Here is a 19,907-nt window from a genome sequence, read left to right as displayed (position 1 = left end):
CCCTTTTTCTACCGCTCCCTTTTTCTCTACCTCCCTATTTCTCCCTCCCTCTCTCCCTCCCTCTTTCACCATCTCCCTCATCCTCTCTCCCTTTTTCTCTCCCTCCCTCTGTCTCCATCTCCCTCCCTCTGTCTGTGGTTACCTGGCTCCTCTCAATCTGTTTGACTAAAATAGTGAATAACAGCAGTCAGGATCTCTCTCTCTGGGAGAGGGGGAATATTTTTACAGATTTTCTCTGGAATGTTGTGCTTCCATCGTGGTCTGCCAACATAAGCATTCCAGACACACAGCTCCCTCTGCATGAGATCAGATCCTAATCTCTCTCTCTCTCTCACACACACACACACACACACTGGAAAACTAGACTACAGAGAGAGACAGAACTCTAACTTTGATACTGTGTGTGTTGAGGGGGTGTGTGTCTCTCTGTGTGTCACCCTGTGTTGACAGTATTGTGTTTGTCTGTCCTGTAGGTGGCGTTGTTGGGGATAGACATTGCCGGGGCGTTTGTCGATCGCTTGGGGGAGCGCTTCAGAGGATACCTGGGAACAGGTGAGATGCTTATATTCATCTACCTCTTCTCTCTTTCTGTTTCTCTCACTCTCTCTCCTGATTCATCCTCTGTTCTATATTTAGGCTGCACATCATCTGGCTTACTGTAGGACCAACCCATCTAACCCCCTTACACACACACACACACACCCTACAGCCCTCATGGACTGCTCCTGTATCTGCCTTTGGTGTGCGTGTGGTGTACTTATATAACTCTGTCCTGTCAGACCACTGCTGCAGGTGCCACCAGTTGTCATTGTCACCCAGGCTGGCCACACACACACACAGTCTAGCTCTAGGAGGAGACAGGCTGTCAGACTCCAAAGGGAAAACGACCCTCTGTGACTTTGCCTGAACCCAACTGAAAACACACACACTCCTCTCCTCTCTGTGGTGTGTGTGTAATGTCCTTAATGGAAAAGTTTAGTCTAATATCTCTCTTGGCGTTCAGGGCAAAAATATCCTCTAGACAAGCTCTATTGTCCTCTGGCTCTATTGTCCTCTGGCTCTATTGTCCTCTGGCTCTATCGTCCTCTGGCTCTATCGTCCTCTGGCTCTATCGTCCTCTGGCTCTATCGTCCTCTGGCTCTAGCCCTCTGGCTCTAGCCCTCTGGCCCTCTGGCTCTAGCCCTCTGGCTCTATCGCCCTCTGGCCCCTTAGCTCTAGCCCTCTGGCCCCCTGGCTCTATCGTCCTCTGGCCCTCTGGCTCTATCGTCCTCTGGCTCTATCGCCCTCTGGCCCTCTGGCTCTGGTCCTCTGGCTCTATCCCTCTGGCCCTCTGGCCCTCTGGCTATGGCCCTCTGGCTCTAGCCCTCTGGCCCTCTGGCTCTGGCCCTCTGGCTCTAGCCCTCTGGCCCTCTGGCTCTATCGTGCTCTGGCTCTAGCCCTCTGGCTCTAGCCCTCTGGCTCTAGCTCTAGCTCTCTGGCCCTCTGGCTCTAGCCCTCTGGCCCTCTGGCTCTAGCCCTCTGGCCCTCTGGCTCTAGCCCTCTGGCCCTCTGGCTCTAGCCCTCTGGCCCTCTGGCTCTACCCCTCTGGCTCTATCCCTCTGGCTCTAGCCCTCTGGCTCTATCGTCCTCTGGCTCTAGCCCTCTGGCTCTATCGTCCTCTGGCTCTGGCCCTCTGGCTCTAGCCCTCTGGCCCTCTGGCTCTATCGTCCTCTGGCTCTATCGCCCTCTGGCCCTCTGGCTCTGGCCCTCTGGCTCTATCCCTCTGGCCCTCTGGCCCTCTGGCTATGGCCCTCTGGCTCTAGCCCTCTGGCCCTCTGGCTCTGGCCCTCTGGCTCTAGCCCTCTGGCCCTCTGGCTCTATCGTGCTCTGGCTCTAGCCCTCTGGCTCTAGCCCTCTGGCTCTAGCTCTAGCTCTCTGGCCCTCTGGCTCTAGCCCTCTGGCCCTCTGGCTCTAGCCCTCTGGCCCTCTGGCTCTAGCCCTCTGGCCCTCTGGCTCTAGCCCTCTGGCCCTCTGGCTCTACCCCTCTGGCTCTATCCCTCTGGCTCTATCCCTCTGGCTCTGGCCCTCTGGCTCTAGCCCTCTGGCCCTCTGGCTCTAGCCCTCTGGCTCTAGCCCTCTGGCCCTCTGGCTCTAGCCCTCTAGCCCTCTGGCTCTAGCCCTCTGGCTCTAGCCCTCTGGCCCTCTGGCTCTGACCCTCTGGCTCTAGCCCTCTGGCTCTATCGTCCTCTGGCTCTGGCCCTCTGGCAATCTGGCCCTCTGGCTCTGACCCTCTAGCCCTTTGGCTCTGGCCCTCTGGCTCTAGCCCTCTGGCTCTAGCCCTCTGGCTCTGGCCCTCTGGCTCTGGCCTTCTGGCTCTAGCCCTCTGGCTCTAGCCCTCTGGCCCTCTGGCTCTAGCCCTCTGGCTCTAGCCCTCTCTCTACAAATACAGAGGAGAGTGAGATGAGATCATAGTGATTAATGAGGGACATTAGTGATCTACACAGAACTGACTCACTCCCCACTCGCTGTGTGTTGTGTATTTCTGTTCCTGTCTCTCGTGACGATGGGCTGTGGCCATCTTGTCCAGCGTTGTGAGGAGTGTGTGTCCAGTGTTCAGAAGAAGTGAAACCTCAGTCCTCTAATGCAACAGTTTAAAGAGCTAAAATGACAATGAATGAAGAGATGAGTTTTTTGGTGAATACCACATTGAACTCCCACATATATTCAGTATGTGTGTGTTTGATGCTAACATCAGACGATGACGTGTGTCCGTCTCGGCAACAATGCCCCCCCGACGCTGTGTGCTGGACCCGTATTGCCCCTGTTGCTTATGAAACCAGCTGTGGTAGCAACACCCACCCACACACACACACACACACACACACACACACACACACACACACACACACACACACACACACACACACACACACACACACACACACACACACAGGCATTCCTCCCAAAAAACATCAGCGGGGGAGTGACATGGTGATGTCATCCTACAGCAACCTTCCTCGCCCTCGGTTTGTGTGTGTGCGCGCGTGTGTTTGAGGTTCAAAGGGGGAGTCTGAGGATTGCATAAAACAGTAGCAGAGAAACTAGTGCCTCTAAGAAAAATCTCAACTCCATCTGGTCCAGACTCTGTTTCCTCTCTGTCTGTCTGGTCCAAACTCTGTTTCCTCTCTGTCTGTCTGGTCCAGACTCTGTTTCCTCTCTGTCTGTCTGTCTGGTCCAAACTCTGTTTCCTCTCTGTCTGTCTGGTCCAGACTCTGTTTCCTCTCTGTCTGTCTGGTCCAGACTCTGTTTCCTCTCTGTCTGTCTGTCTGGTCCAGACTCGGTTTCCTCTCTGTCTGTCTGGTCCAAACTCTGTTTCCTCTCTGTCTGTCTGTCTGGTCCAAACTCTGTTTCCTCTCTGTCTGTCTGGTCCAGACTCTGTTTCCTCTCTGTCTGTCTGGTCCAAACTCTGTTTCCTCTCTGTCTGTCTGTCTGGTCCAGACTCTGTTTCCTCTCTGTCTGTCTGGTCCAGACTCTGTTTCCTCTCTGTCTGTCTGTCTGGTCCAGACTCTGTTTCCTCTCTGTCTGTCTGTCTGGTCCAGACTCTGTTTCCTCTCTGTCTGTCTGATACCAGACAACTGTGTGAACTCGACAGTAACCCTGTCCCATAGAGACCCACTGTCTAATTAAGTCTGTCTAGTAGCCTCTGTACCTCCAATGTTTCATTATGGATTCAAGTCAAGTTTTCAAATATGCCATTTGATTGTCTCTGTGTGAGTAAGTGTGTGTGATTGACCTGTGATTTGTGACATTTGTTGTTTTCTTAAACAAGTCCACTAGGGAGCACTAAGGTCGTGTGTGTGTGTGTGTGTGTGTGTGTGTGATTTAATGTACATAATAAAGGGTACATGGTTATGTATTATATTATGTGCTGACATCTCTCCACAGTGGTCCCTGCGTTAGTGGACCGGTTGGGGGACAGTAAGGACCAGGTCAGAGAACAGAGTCAGACTGTCATCCTCCGCTGTATGGAAGTCACAGCATCGCCTATGGTGAGACATGCACGTCATATACACACAGCATCGCCTATGGTGAGACATGCACGTCATATACACACAGCATCGCCTATGGTGAGACATGCACGTCATATACACACAGCATCGCCTATAGTGAGACATGCACGTCATATACACACAGCATCGCCTATGGTGAGACATGCACAAAAGTGAGAGAGAGGGGTAAAGACGCACACTGCCACACGCCCGTGGTCAGACAGATCGTCCCCTCCCTGACTTCCTGTATTCCAGGAGCATTAGGTGTCAGGCCTGGAGTTCTGCAGCTCCTGTAGATTGTTACAGCCACATTACATTATAACCGGATTACAACTAACTGGCTTTAATCAGGATATTTTAACCAGCTTGGCCTGCTGGGTAGAGGAGTTCAGGCGCAGAGCTGTGAGAAGCTTGGCCTGCTGGGTAGAGGAGTTCAGGCGCAGAACTGTGAGAAGCTTGGCCTGCTGGGTAGAGGAGTTCCGGCGCAGAACTGTGAGAAGCTCACCTCAGAGAGCGAGAGTTTACAGCAACCAAAGAACAGTCTCTCTCCCTCTGATTCTATCATTAATACATCATTCGCCAAAGCTGCCAAGCTCTAGAATAAGACAGTATCAGCAGCTCCCTCATCTGGACATAACCAGAACTGCATGGAAAATTACTTACACAGACACTGTAACCTTCTCTGTCAGTAATCTGCTGAGCCCCCTTCACTTTGCCTCCCATAGACTCCTTCAATGTTAACTCTCTCTCAATCTTTATCTCTCTCTGTAGTATGTGTGGGAGAGGTTGCTTCCTGGTTTTAAACATAAGAATTTCCGCAGCAGAGAGGGCGTGTGTCTGGTTCTCTGCGCCACCCTCAACACGTGAGTACTTCCTCTTTCACCATCAATCACTTCCTGAGGTCACAGGTCATACGGAGAGGAAAGGAGAGAGAGGGTCATATACCACAGAACAATATGAATCCCCTACTGCAGCTTACATGGGACATAATCATATTGTTTGTGTGAGAGAGAGGGGGATCAAGAACCACACAACCCACTCTCTCTCCAGAATGAATCCTCTTACCTGGGTGTGAGAGTGTGGGACTAAGACCCACACCACCCACTCTCTCTCCAGAATGACTCCTCATACCTGGGTGTGAGAGTGAGGGACTAAGACCCACACCACCCACTCTCTCTCCAGAATGACTCCTCTTACCTGTAAGTTGGTGGCTCTATAGTGACCTACCCTGAGTCCCAATCTGTCCACTTCTCCACTCATCTCCACATTTTTTTATTTAACTAGGCAAGTCAGTTAAGAACAAATTCTTATTTACGATGACGGCCTCGGAACGGTGGGTTAACTGCCTGTTCAGGGGCAGAACGACATATCTTATCTTTACCTTGTCAACTCAGGGAGTCGATCTAGCAACCTTTCGGTTACTGGACCAACGCTCTAACCGCTAGGCTACCTGCCGTCCATTTAGAAGTATTGGACTGGTGTTAGGATTTAGGGAAGTGGAGAAAGTACTTGACTTGCAGGGTTAGTTTATGCTGTTAACACTACTCTAAGGCATGCACCACTCTCTAAACCTAAAGCCTTTAGCATCTCCTCGCTAATTGTACCATCATCTCTAATAGCAACACTGTTGTGGTAAATTCTAAGCTGCTACGTAGCTAAAGGTCTCTCTAAAGCCTACTGGTGAATGCTACTGAATGATGGTCGGTTACACAACTAAACTCTCTCTCTTCACCCCTCCCTCAGGTATGGTGCTCAGCCTTTGAGTCTCAGTAAGATCGTTCCGTACCTCTGCACTCTGACAGGAGATCAGAACCCACAGGTAAGAGACGCTGCTTGAGGGTGAACCTGAATTGTCTCTGTCCCTGTCTCTGTCTGTATTTAAAGCCTAACATGTAGAGAATGTTCAATCAAATGTATTTATATAGCCCTTCTTACATCAGCTGATATCTCAAAGTGCTGTACAGAAACCCAGCCTAAAACCCCAAACCACAAGCAATGCAGGTGTAGAAGCACGGTGGCTAGGAAAAACTCCCTAGAAAGGCCAGAACCTAGGAAGAAACCTAGAGAGGAACCAGGCTATGAGGTGTGGCCAGTCGTCTTCTGGCAGTGTTAATGTAATATAGAGAGGAAAGCCCTGTTACAGACCTGCTTTTGGTTTGAGTTCCGTTAAACCCATTGTGGAGAACATAGAAGTTCTAATCATTGTGTTTCTATGGTGGAGTATACGACAATACAGGAGTGCCAGTGTGCTGGAGTTTCTTATTCTAATCGTTTCCTCTGTTATTAGCCAGTCAATGGGAGACTGTTAACTAGCTGGGTGAGAGAGAACCCTGGTTTCACCACTGAAACATGAGACCCCAACCCCGTCTCACCCACAGAGTGATTATTGCGTGTGTCTATTAAGGCTGGGAATTGCCAGAGACCTCACCATACTTAGGTGCTGATACGATATGTATTTCAATTCTCAAGATTCTATATAAATTGCGATTCGATAATGAGATTTTATTGGGATTCGATGTTCCAAACATATTGCTCAACATATGTCTGCTGCAGAGAGATGAGGGCCATTACAACGACTTCTGATCAGTCAGGAGAATAAAAGTGCTGAGAACAGGGTCCCTATTAGTTTGTTTTTTAAGATGGAACAGCCTAGCGCAAAAACAATATTGCAGCATTGTCAAAATGATACAATTTATCATAAATTTATATCCTGATATGTAACTATTGATTTTTCTTTGTTTGTTTTCGTCCCACCCAATCATTAGGGTCTGGGTCTGTCCCAGGGTTGAAATCTGTGCCTGTCAGCTACCCAATCATTATCCTCCTACACTCTAGGAATGTGACAAATGGATAATTTTGCTTAACTTTTAAACTGCCATTTCTTTTTTTGGTTCTCCGTTAAAATGATTAAAAACAAATCATAAAATTCCACGTCTATTCACAATGCAGAAAAACTTGTGGATGTCATTTTTTTTGTCCCGACCAATCACCATCCCCCATATTCCTTGGCAGTCCCGCCCACACACAATCCATTCTGCCTCTGCTCTCAGCCAATCAGAATTTAACACTTGCAGTATTCAGCCAATCACAGCACCCTTTACAACACACCAAGCCAATCACGTCTCGAGCGCATGGCTCATGTGTGTGTACACCTCCCCCAGTGTTTTAATCCCACTCAAAGAGGAGTGGACCTAATCTGTGTGTTTATGGAAAATCCTCCTTCTTTTAGCACAACACACACACACACACACACACACACACACACACACACACACACACACACACACACACACACACACACACACACACACTGGCACCATATGAATACACCCTGTCAAGTCCTGCAAGCCTAGTGAGAATGAAGGTTGTGAAGTCACATCTCACTGGGGGGTAAGAGGTGTGTGTGTGTGTGTGGGCGGGGGGGGGGGGAGTCGATGGAAAGTTCATGCATTATCCTCTGCCGATCAGTTATCTGAGGTCACTCATCCTGTCTGTCCTGACCACACACACACTCCTGACGGTGTGTGTGTGTGTGTGTAGGAAGTTGGAATTCTGATGGGCTGAGCGCAGAGGCAGAATGGGTTGTGTGTGGGCGGGACTCAACAGCCTTGGTTTCTCTTATGACTGCTTTCGCCTGGTTCACTAACTACTTCTCAGATAGAGTTCAGTGTGTCAAATCGGAGGGCCTGTTGTCCGGACCTCTGGCAGTCTATGGGATGCCACAGGGTTCAATTCTCGGGCTGACTCTTTTCCCTGTATATATCAATGATGTCGCTCTTGCTGCTGGTGAGTCTGATCCACCTCTACGCAGACGACACCATTCTGTATACTTCTGGCCCATCTTTGGACACTGTGCAAACAAACCTTCAAACGAGCTTCATTGCCATACAACACTCCTTCCGTGGCCTCTAACTGCTCTTAAATGCAAGTAAAACTAAATGCATGCTCTTCAACCGATTGCTGCCCGCGCCCGCCTGCCTAGTATCACTACTCTGGATGGTTCTGACTTAGAATATGTGGACAACTACAAATACCTAGGTGTCAGGTTAGACTGTAAACTCTCCTTCCAGACTCACATTAAACATCTCCAATCCAAAATGAAATCTAGAATCGATTTCCTATATCGCAACAAAGCCTCCTTCACTCATGCTGCCAAACATACCCTCGTAAAACTGACTATCCTACCGATCTTTGACTTTGGCGATGTCATTTACAAAATAACCTCCAACACTCCAACTGCCTCCAGCATTCTAACACAGTGCCATCCGTTTTGTCACCAAAGCCCCATATACTACCCATCACTGCGAACTGTATGATCTCACTGGCTCTCGCTACATATTCGTCGCCAAACCCACTGGCTCCAGGTCATCTATAAGTTTTTGCTAGGTAAGCTCCGCCTTCTCAGCTCACTGGTCACCATAGCAGCACCCACCCGCAGCACGCGCTCTAGCAGGTATATTTCACTGCTCATCCCCAAAGCCAGCACCCCCTTTGGCCGCCTTTCCTTCCAGTTCTCTGCTGCCAATGACTGGAACAAATAGCAAAAATCACTGAAGCTGGAGACCCATATCTCCTTCACTATCTTTAAGCATCAGCTGTCAAAGCAGCTTACCGATCTCTGCAGCTGTACATAGCCCATCTGTAAATAGCCCATCCAACCAACTACCTACCTCATCCCATATTTGTTTTGTTCTGCTCTTTTGCACACCAGTATTTCTACTTGCAAATCCTCATCTGCACATCTGTCACTACAGTGTTAATTTGCTAAATTGTAATTACTTTTCCACTATGGCCTATTTATTGCCTTTCCTCCTTCATTTGCACACACTGTATACAGATTTTCTATTGTGTTATTGACTGTACGTTTGTTTATTCCATGTGTAACTATGTTGTTTGTGTCCCACTGCTTTGCTTCATCTTGGCCAGGTCGCAGTTGTAAATGAGAACTTGTTCTCAACAGGCCTACCTGGTTAAATAAAGGTGAAATAAAAAAACCGGTGACCTTAGTGGGAGAACTCACTGACTCCCCTCTGAGTCCCTGGCTGTCTGTACTGTTGACTCCTCTGGCTACTGTCCACAAGTTTGAGTTATGATGCTCCTGTTTAGAGTCAAGAGCCAATAGGATGCTTATGTTTAGAGTAAGGGGCCAATCGATGTTTAATGCTACAGTAATTCTTATCTCCATCTGCTATTTGACTAAAATGTGAATAATATGAAATGAAATAGGATATTATTTAAGTGTTTAGATAATAATGATACTGGATAAATAAAGCTAAAATCCAAAGATGAGAGAATATTGTGGGATGTTGTGTATCCTGTGTGCAGGTGCGTGAGGCTGCCACAGCATCACTGGTGGATGTGTATCGCCACATAGGAGAGAGAGTCAGAGCCGACCTTGGAAAGAGAGGCCTGCCTGCCACACGGTGAGTGTTTGTCTATCTGTCTGTGTGTGTGTGTGTGTGTGCTTTTGGAGTGTGTGTGTGCTTTTGGAGTGTGTGTGTGCTTTTGGAGTGTGTGTGTGCTTTTGGAGTGTGTGTGTGCTTTTGGAGTGTGTGTGTGTGTGCTTTTGGAGTGTGTGTGTGTGTGCTTTTGGAGTGTGTGTGTGTGTGCTTTTGGAGTGTGTGTGTGTGTGTGTGCTTTTGGAGTGTGTGTGTGTGTGTGTGCTTTTGGAGTGTGTGTGTGTGTGTGTGCTTTTGGAGTGTGTGTGTGTGTGCTTTTGGAGTGTGTGTGTGTGTGTGCTTTTGGAGTGTGTGTGTGTGTGCTTTTGGAGTGTGTGTGTGTGTGTGCTTTTGGAGTGTGTGTGTGTGTGTGCTTTTGGAGTGTGTGTGTGTGTGTGCTTTTGGAGTGTGTGTGTGTGTGTGTGTGCTTTTGGAGTGTGTGTGTGTGTGTGTGTGTGCTTTTGGAGTGTGTGTGTGTGTGTGTGCTTTTGGAGTGTGTGTGTGTGTGTGCTTTTGGAGTGTGTGTGTGTGTGTGTGTGTGTGCTTTTGGTGTGTGTGTGTGCTTTTGGTGTGTGTGTGTGCTTTTGGTGTGTGTGTGTGCTTTTGGTGTGTGTGTGCTTTTGGTGTGTGTGTGTGCTTTTGGTGTGTGTGTGCTTGTGGTGTGTGTGTGTATACTACAATATATTTTGTATGTGCCATGTATGGGTTGTCACTAGATGTCGACCGATTATGATTTTTCAACGCCGATACCAATTAATGGAGGACCAAAAAAAGCCGATACCAGTTAATCGGCCGATTTTAAAAAATAAAAATAAATAAATAAAAAATAAAAATAAAATAATAATAAAAAATAAAATAATAATAATAAATAAATAAATATATATATATTTTTTATTATTATTTATTTATTTATTTATTTTTTATTTTTATTTTTATTTTTGTAGTGCAATAAATAAAAAATAAAAATAAAATAATAATAAAAAATATAATAATAATAATAAATAAATAAATATATATATATTTTTTATTATTATTTATTCATATATATTACAACAATACTGACCTGAACATTTTTATTTTAACTTAATATAATACATAAATAAAATCTATTTAGTCTCAAATAAATAATGAAACATGCTGAATTTGGTTTAAATAATGCAAAAACAGTGTTGGAGAAGAAAGTAAAAGTGCAATATGTGTCATGTAAAAAAGCTAAAGTTTAAGTTCCTTGCTCAGAGCATATGAAAACTTGTAGTTCATTTTAACATGAGTCTTCAATATTCCCAGTTCTTCAATATTCCCAGTTAAGAAGTTTTAGGGTGTAGTTATTATAGGTTGACTTTTTCTCTCTATACCATTTGTATTTCATATACCTTTGACTATTGGATGTTCTAATATGCACTATAGTATTGACAGCCTAATCTCAGGAGTTTGTAGGCTTGAAGTCATAAACAGCGCTATGCTTCAAGCATTGCTAAGAGCTGCTGGCAAACGCAGTAAAGTTTGAATGAATGCTTACGAGCCTGCTGCTACCTACCACCGCTCAGTCAGACAGACTGCTCTATCAAATATCAAATCATAGACTTCGTTATAATACACTGCTCAAAAAAATAATGGGAACACTTAAACAACACAATGTAACTCCAAGTCAATCACACTTCTGTGAAATCAAACTGTCAAATTAGGAAGCAACACTGATTTGACAATTAATTTCACATGCTGTAGTGCAAATGGAATAGACAACAGGTGGAAATTATAGGCATTTAGCAAGACACCCCCAATAAAGGAGTGGTTGTGCAGATGGGGACCACAGACCACTTCTCAGTTCCTATGCTTCCTGGCTGATGTTTTGGTCACTTTTGAATGCTGGCGGTGCTTTCACTCTACTGGTAGCATGAGAAGGAGTCTACAACCCACACAAGTGGCTCAGGTAGTGCAGCTCATCCAGGATGGAACATCAATGCGAGATGTGGCAAGAAGGTTTGCTGTGTCTGTCAGCGTAGTGTCCAGAGCATGGAGGCGCTACCAGGAGACAGGCCAGTACATCAGGAGACGTGGAGGAGGGCAAAAACCCAGCAGCAGGACCGCTACCTCCGCCTTTGTGCAAGGAGGAGCAGAAGGAGCACTGCCAGAGCCCTGCAAAATGACCTCCAGCAGGCCACAAATGTGCATTAGTCTGCTCAAACGGTCAGAAACAGACTCCATGAGGGTGGTATGAGGGCCCGACGTCCACAGGTGGGGGTTGTGCTTACAGCCCAACACCGTGCAGGACGTTTGGTATTTGCCAGAGAACACCAAGATTTGCAAATTCGCCACTTGCGCCCTGTGCTCTTCACAGATGAAAGCAGGTTCACACTGAGCACACGTGACAGTCTGGAGACGCCGTGGAGAACGTTCTGCTGCCTGCAACATGCTCCAGCATGACCGGTTTGGCGGTGGGTCAGTCATGGTGTGAGGTGGCATCATGTGCTCACCAGAGGTAGCCTGACTGCCATTAGGTACCGAGATGAGATCCTCAGACCCCTTGTGAGACCATATGCTGGTGTGGTTGGCCCTGGGTTCCTCCTAATGCAAGACAATGCTAGACCTCATGTGGCTGGAGTGTGTCAGCAGTTCCTGCAAGAGGAAGGCATTGATGCTATGGACTGGCCCGCCCGTTCCCCAGACCTGAATCCAATTGAACACATCTTGGACATCATGTCTCGCTCCATCCACCAACGCCACGTTGCACCACAGACTGTCCAGGAGTTGGCGGATGCTTTAGTCCAGGTCTGGGAGGAGATCCCTCAGCAGACCATCCGCCACCTAATCAGGAGCATGCTCAGGCGTTGTAGGGAGGTCATACAGGCACGTGGAGGCCACACACACTACTGAGCCTCATTTTGACTTGTTTTAAGGACAGCCTGTAGTGTGGTTTTCCACTTTAATTTTGAGTGTGACTCCAAATCCAGACCTCCATGGGTTGATAAACTTGATTTCCATTGATCATTTTTGTGTGATTTTGTTGTCAGCACATTCAACTATGTAAAGAAAAAAGTATTTAATAAGAATATTTCATTCATTCAGATCTAGGATGTGTTATTTTAGTGTTCCCTTTATTTTTTTGAGCAGTGTATAATAAACACAGGAATACTCCTGTGATTAATATGGTCAAATCCAGAAATTATCATTTTGAAAACTAAATATTTATTATTTCGGTGAAATACGGAACCGTTCCGCATTTTATCGAACGGGTGGCTACCCTAAGTCTAAATATTGCTGTTACATTGCACAACCTTCAATGTTATGTCATAATTTTGTACAATTCTGGCAAATTAGTTCGCAACGAGCCAGGCGGCCCAAACTGTTGCATATACCCTGACTCTGCTTACACTGAACGCAATAGAAGTGACACAATTTCACTTGGTTAATATTGCCTGCTAACCTGGATTTCTTTTAGCTAAATATACAGGTTTAAAAATATATACTTCTGTGTTTTGATTTTAAGAAAGGCCTTGGTGTTTATGGTTAGGTACATTGATGTTTATGGTTAGGTACATTGGTGTTTATGGTTAGGTACGTGCAGCGATTGTGCTTTTTTTCGCAAATGCGCTTTTGTTAAATCATCCCCCGTTTGGCGAATACCGATTTGTTATGAAAACTTGAAATCGTCTCTAGAAAGTGGGAGAAGGCACTGGACAATACAGAGAGGGAGAAGGGGATGAGGGACAGAGAAAGTGGGAGAGGGCACTGGACAATACAGAGGAAGAGAGGGAGAAGGGGAGGAGGGACAGAGAGTGGGAGAGGGCACTGGACAATACAGAGAGGGAGAAGGGGATGAGGGACAGAAAGTGGGAGAGGGCACTGGACAATACAGAGAGGGAGAAGGGGAGGAGGGACAGAGAAAGTGGGAGAGGGCACTGGACAATACAGAGGAAGTAGGGAGAAGGGGAGGAGGGACAGAGAGAGTGGGAGAGGGCACTGGACAATAGAGGGAGAAGGGGAGGAGGGACAGAGAGTGGGAGAGGGCACTGGACAATACAGAGGAAGAGGGGGAGGAGGGACAGAGAGAGTGGGAGAGGGCACTGGACAATACAGAGGAAGAGGGGGAGGAGGGACAGAGAGTGGGAGAGGGCACTGGACAATACAGAGGAAGAGAGGGAGAAGGGGAGGAGGGACAGAGAGTGGGAGAGGGCACTGGACAATACAGAGGAAGAGGGGGAGGAGGGACAGAGAGAGTGGGAGAGGGCACTGGACAATACAGAGGAAGAGAGGGAGAAGGGGTGGAGGGACAGAGAGAGTGGGAGAGGGCACTGGACAATAGAGGAAGAGAGGGAGAAGGGGAGGAGGGACAGAGAGTGGGAGAGGGCACTGGACAATACAGAGGAAGAGGGGGAGAAGGGGAGGAGGGACAGAGAGTGGGAGAGGGCACTGGACAATACAGAGGAAGCGGGGGAGAAGGGGAGGAGGGACAGGGAAAGTGGGAGAGGGCACTGGACAATACAGAGAGGGAGGAGTGTGCAGTCTCTGAAGTGCTCCATTGAGGGACTTGCTCTGGTCACCGTGGTTACCGTAATAAGGAGCCTGGAGTGTTGTCATTCTGAGCACAGTCTCCCCTCTCTCTCTTTCGCACTCTCCATCTCCCTTTCTCTCATGTATGAATAAATAGCGTGTGTGTGTGTGTTGTCTGTCACATGTTGTGATGTTAACTGATACAGACAAACACTGTCTGGGAGAGAACATTCTATTCAGTGAGAGCTTTGTCTGCTTAGGCCTGTTTTAGAGAAGTGTGTGTGTGCGTGTAATGGGGGTGCAGCCAGAGGCCTAGATGACCAGATCACATATCAGGAAAAGGTCAAAGAGAAGTGGGAGTAGGAGATGGACAGAGGGAGAGGCAGAGAGGAGGATGAGATATGTAGAGCTGGGATAATAAAGAGATGGAAAGGGAATGATTTTGAGAAAGAAAGATGATTGGGTGAGAGAGAGAAGTCTTTACATGTGTGCGCTTTGGCCAGGAGTGGAGAGGGAAGGAGAAGAGTGGAGAGGGAAGGAGAAGAGTGGAGAGGGGAGGAGAAGAGTGGAGAGGGGAGGAGAAGAGTGGAGAGGGGAGGAGAAGAGTGGAGAGGGGAGGAGAAGAGTGGAGAGGGGAGGAGAAGAGTGGAGAGGGGAGGAGAAGAGTGGAGAGGGGAGGAGAAGAGTGGAGAGGGGAGGAGAAGAGTGGAGAGGGGAGGAGAAGAGTGGAGAGGGGGGGAGAAGAGTGGAGAGGGGAGGAGAAGAGTGGAGTGGGGAGGAGAAGAGTGGAGAGGGGAGGAGAAGAGTGGAGTGGGGAGGAGAAGAGTGGAGTGGGGAGGAGAAGAGTGGAGTGGGGAGGAGAAGAGTGGAGAGGGGAGGAGAAGAGTGGAGAGGGGAGGAGAAGAGTGGAGAGGGGAGGAGAAGAGTGGAGAGGGGAGGAGAAGAGTGGAGAGGGGAGGAGAAGAGTGGAGGAAAAGTGAAGAGGGGAGGAGGAGAGAAGAGGGGAGGAGGAGAGAAGAGGGGAGGAGGAGAGTGGAGAGGGGAGGAGAAGAGTGGAGAGGGGAGGAGAAGAGTGGAGAGGGAAGGAGAAGACGAAGGGGTATCTATGATAAATATGACAAACGAAAGGAGTGGGAAAAGGAAAGACTGGGAGGACATGTGATGAGAAGTAGAGAGAGGGAGGGAGGGACAAAGAGAGGGGGAGGGGCAGCTTTTCTCTCCCTGTGCTGGCAGCGCCAACGCCCCTCCCCCTTTTGAAATCTGTGTGCTCTGTGTGGGAGGTTATGTGAAGGGGAACAGCATATCTGCGCTGTCACACAAACACTGCCCTGTTCCATGTCATACAAAACACACACAAAGCCTTTCCCTGAGATTGAACCTTTTCCTGTGGTGTATGTGTCTGAGAGATGATGGGTGGTGCTTCGTCGCGTGCCGCGTAATATGCGTTTGTCTCCTGCTGTTTCTTTCTTCCACGTTCCTCCTCCCTACCTCTCTTGTCCCCTCCCTCTTTAATTTGCTCCCTCTCTCCCTCCTTCGGTCTCTGAGTCACTGCACCATGTTGGATACAAAGAGCAGAGGACTCCAGCGTGACAGTAGCATGGGAGCTACCGCTACGCTACGCAGCAACACACTGACCCATTAATCATCCCGTATGGAAATGATAACGCTATGCTAATTTGGATAACGACTATGCTAATTCGGGGGATAAATCAATATGGAAATGCTAATGTCGGCTAATTGTTGAGCGGTGTGGAAATGCTACGCAGCTGAGGAGCCTATCGCTAATCGTCAGTAATCAGGAGAGCTAAGCTGTCTGGGGGTTTGACTGCTAGCAGTATGCACACACACACACATACACTTTTGCTCTGGTCCTATCGTTATTAATCTCAACCTTATCCTTTGAGGTGTGTGTAAGTAATAATGTGTGTGTTTTGTTACAAACAGATGTGTGTGTGTAGCAGATGTTACAGACGGTCTGTCTGTGACGTCGTGGACTTCGTTAGGATTCCTGTGGTGTTATTGAGATAGTGACGCTCAGCCTGAAGCTCAGAACAGTCTCCTGTTCCTACTCCAACACTCATTAATGGCAATGAGAAGATGTCTGGATGATCAGCATGCTGTCACTATTAATGTGCTCAATAGGAGTAGAGCTGTGTTTCCCCACAGTAATAATAGCCATTTCGGTGTGTTTGTGAGTTCGGGTCAGAGGTGCTGTAGGTTCAGATGCTTCACTTTTGCTTGGGAGAGTCATGTTAGTAGCATGTGAGACACACCCACTTTCAGACAACACGTGTTGCTGTTTTCTCTCTCATGTCACGCTATCCAGATTACTCATATGTTGGTGTGTGTGTGTGTGTGTATTCTGACAACCTTTCCCAACTCTTGTCTCCAGGTTACAGACAATATACGGGCGTTTTGATGAGGCGTTGAATTCTGGGAACATGGCGCTCAGCCCCAGTCACGGTGAGTCTCTCCCTCCCTCATTTTCATTGTTGCTTTTTTGTCTTTGTGCTGTTTGTCCCTCTTTGCCCCCCATGTGGGGCTAGTGCTATGGTCTGGCTGATCTTGTGGCTGTCTGAAGGTCCAATAGGATTACTTGTCTAATCTCTCAGGAGTTTCGTCTCCAGACTTCAGATATCTGGTGTCTGGTTGGACCAAATCCCTGCCTAGCAACACAATAACTGCTGCTGTTACCAGGCAGTTGGAATGTTGTTGTAGTTAGGTTTAAGGTTGTAGTTTGGTCGTAAAGTTGTGCTTTTGTTGTACATTTATAGTTTGGTTATATATTTAAGTAATAAAGCACGAGGGGGTGTGATATATGGCCAATATACCACAGCTAAGGGCTGTTCTTATGTACGATACAACACGGAGTGCTTGGATACAACCCTTAGCCGTGGTATATTGGCCATATATCACAATCCCCAGAGGTGCCTTATTGCTATTATAAACTGGATACCAACATAATTACAACAGTACAAATATTTGCTTTGCCATACCCATGGTGTACGGTCAGATATACCAAGGCTTTCAACCAATCAGCATTCAGGGCTCAAACCATCCAGTTTCTAATTGTAGTGTGGTTGTATAGTGGTGGTGGTTGTATAGTGGTGGTAGGGTGGTTGTATAGTGGTGGTAGTGTGGTTGTATAGTGGTGGTAGTGTGGTTGTATAGTGGTGGTAGGGTGGTTGTATCGTGGTGGTTGTATAGTAGTGTTAGTGTGGTTGTATAGTGGTGGTGGGGTGGTTGTATAGTGGTGGTGGGGTGGTTGTATAGTGGTGGTGGGGTGGTTGTATAGTGGTGGTGGGGTGGTTGTATAGTGGTGGTGGGGTGGTTGTATAGTGGTGGTTGTATAGTGGTGGTTGTATAGTGGTGGTATTGTGGTGGTAGTGTGGTGGTATTGTGGTGGTAGTGTGGTTGTATAGTGGTGGTAGTGTGGTTGTATAGTGGTGGTAGTGTGGTTGTATAGTAGTGGTAGTGTGGTTGTATGGTGGTGGTTGTAGTGTGGTTAATTTGGTTTTGACATTGGAATTTGGTTGTAGAGTTGTTGCGTTTTTGTTTATAAAGATTTGCAGTTGTCTACAATTTGCCTAGTTGTATTGTACAGTTTTTTTGTGGAGTTTGTATGTAAAGTTGTAGTTTTCAGTTGTCTACAGTTTGTATTGTATTTGTTGTACTGTAATTTGTCTGTTCCTTAGTCAGTATCTCTATACGCAGTCTGTTGAGGTACTTTTATCCTGAGGGGATCACAGAGGGGGTTAAGACAAGGGGGGGCAAGGTTGCTATGATACCATGTCCAATGGCAGCATGGGGTGGTTAGGTTTAACCCCTGCACTCCCAGGGGTTTCAGTTTGGATCTCTTCAGAGAGGGCAGTGAGCTTTGGGCTCCTAGTCCACTTGCAGAAACACTGGAAGGTCAGTCCTAGCTCTCGTTCTGTTCCATTCTGATGTGGACTCTGTTTCCCCCCCAAACAGTAAACCCAAAGCTCCAACCGGAGGACAGAAGATACGATATCAGTCACACACACACGCCATCAGCCAAACACAGCACACATATTTAGAACACAGTAAAGCAAGAGGAGCCAGACTGCATTGTCAGGGACGAAGAGCACACACACACTGACTGTGGGGCTGTTATTATTCTGAACGCTCAACACAGCTGTTGCTGGGAGGCACAGGGGAAGCCACAGAGGGAAGGGGAAAGAGGGAGGCGAGGGATGGAGGGAAGGGGAAGAGAGAAAGAGAGATCTGCAGTTGTACAAGCCAGAGCTGTGCCTGTCACTGCTTTTCCCTGATTCATCATGACAGAGGGAACGAGAGAGCAAGCAAATGAAGGAAAACTGAAAAGAGAGGAGAGCATTTCTCTACACACTTATTATGGCTGTCGGAGGCGAGGGATACAGTGTGTGTGTGTAATCTTTGGCTCTGGAGTGAAATCCGTTTAGGGAGTTACTCTGAGTTCCTTAAAATGTCTGGGGATAGTTTGAGTGTATGTGAGTGGGATTGAGTTCTTTGTCCCTCCCTACTCCCTCTTCTCTCCCAACTCTCTCCCTCCCTCCCTACTCCCTCTTCTCTCCCAACTCTCTCCCTCCCTCCCTACTCCCTCTTCTCTACCAACTCTCTCTCTCCCTCCCTACTCCCTCTTCTCTCCCAACTCTCTCTCTCCCTCCTCCCTCTTCTCTCCCAACTCTCTCTCTCCCTCTTCTCTCCCAACTCTCTCTCTCCCTCTTCTCTCCCAACTCTCTCTCTCCCTCTTCTCTCCCAACTCTCTCTCTCCCTCTTCTCTCCCAACTCTCTCTCTCCCTCTTCTCTCCCAACTCTCTCTCTCCCTCTTCTCTCCCAACTCTCTCTCTCCCTCTTCTCTCCCAACTCTCTCTCTCCCTCTTCTCTCCCAACTCTCTCTCTCCCTCCCTACTCCCTACTCCCTCTTCTCTCCCAACTCTCTCCCTCCCTCCCTACTCCCTCTTCTCTCCCAACTCTAGTAGTTTGTAGGTCAGGAGTGTGTAGGTAGGACACTGGGTGTCTTTGGTGAGAGAGAGGTTTTATTTAAGACTGTTAGACTTTGGGACTGAAACTCACATTTTTAAGGTGTGTGTGTGTGTGTGAGAGAGGGTAATGTGTGTCACTGCCGCTGGCTTCTCTCTTTGCCTCACTGAAATGTAAGAACACACACACTACAGTAGTCCTAGTAGCCCAGAGTAATTGAGTGCACTGCAAACTGACCCTCAGTAGCTTCCATCAGCTGCTTAGTGGTGCATTGTTGAGACACACACACACACACACACACACACACACACACACACACACACACACACACAAAAGCTCATTCTGCCTCAATGCCTCTCTGTCTCTGCAGAGGATAGTGTGACCCCGTTTCCAGGGTAGCCTGTTTCCACGGTTACGCTGCCATTTTATTATTATGGTCTATCCCTATTCTTGACCTGGAAATGGAACGGTTCAGTGTCTGTGCTGCTCGTCTCCTTGTTTCCTATCCTCATCTCCTTGTTCATCACCTTGTCTCCTTGTTTCATCTACTTGTTCAATTAGCTTGTTTCCTCTCATCTCCTTGTTTCATATCATTGCATCCTTGTTTCATTGCATCCTTGTTTCCTCTCCATCTCCTTGTTTCATATCCTAGTCTCATCTCCTCATCTCCTTGTCTCCTAGTCTCACAGATTTCTATCGTATTGCGTCCATCTCCGAAAAGAAGACAACCAAGGAGAATCATCCTTCGTCATAGTACTGTATTTAAACATACTGTTATGGCATTTTAGGGCAGTATTGCTATCAAGGCATGTCCGGCTCCACGTTGGGTATTTATTGATATCCTCGTCGCATACTATGTATTGGCTGTTCATATGTGGAACTGTGTTGGCATGTTTAGTCAGTCGGCTTGTGTGGATTGGATCTGTGTCTGTGTCACACGGGCCTGACTCCTGCCCGGGCGTGAAAA

The 19,907-nt window shown here is 47.6% G+C and overlaps 1 protein-coding gene across 49 annotated transcripts in view; it reads left to right on the top strand.

Annotated features, from left to right (window-relative positions):
* The window catches only part of LOC139373654 (cytoplasmic linker associated protein 2), an 81,791-nt gene that overhangs the window by 5,360 nt on the left and 56,524 nt on the right, over nucleotides 1-19,907 (top strand). For 38 of the 49 annotated variants that reach the window (XM_071114413.1, XM_071114431.1, XM_071114427.1 and 35 more), the window contains exons 2-8: nucleotides 474-552; nucleotides 3,925-4,028; nucleotides 4,800-4,891; nucleotides 5,772-5,847; nucleotides 9,354-9,451; nucleotides 16,350-16,420; nucleotides 19,622-19,693. In XM_071114413.1, the coding sequence (XP_070970514.1) occupies nucleotides 474-552; nucleotides 3,925-4,028; nucleotides 4,800-4,891; nucleotides 5,772-5,847; nucleotides 9,354-9,451; nucleotides 16,350-16,420; nucleotides 19,622-19,693 (592 nt within the window). The remainder of the gene's footprint in view (nucleotides 1-473; nucleotides 553-3,924; nucleotides 4,029-4,799; nucleotides 4,892-5,771; nucleotides 5,848-9,353; nucleotides 9,452-16,349; nucleotides 16,421-19,621; nucleotides 19,694-19,907) is intronic. The other 11 variants (XM_071114418.1, XM_071114437.1, XM_071114432.1 and 8 more) reach the window with 1 other exon arrangement.

The sequence above is a fragment of the Oncorhynchus clarkii genome, chromosome 18 (genome assembly GCF_045791955.1).
Source record: "Oncorhynchus clarkii lewisi isolate Uvic-CL-2024 chromosome 18, UVic_Ocla_1.0, whole genome shotgun sequence".
In the NCBI taxonomy this organism is placed as follows: Eukaryota; Metazoa; Chordata; class Actinopteri; order Salmoniformes; family Salmonidae; genus Oncorhynchus; species Oncorhynchus clarkii.
Note: the sequence above shows the minus strand (reverse complement) of the source record. Positions and strands in the feature narration are given on the sequence as shown.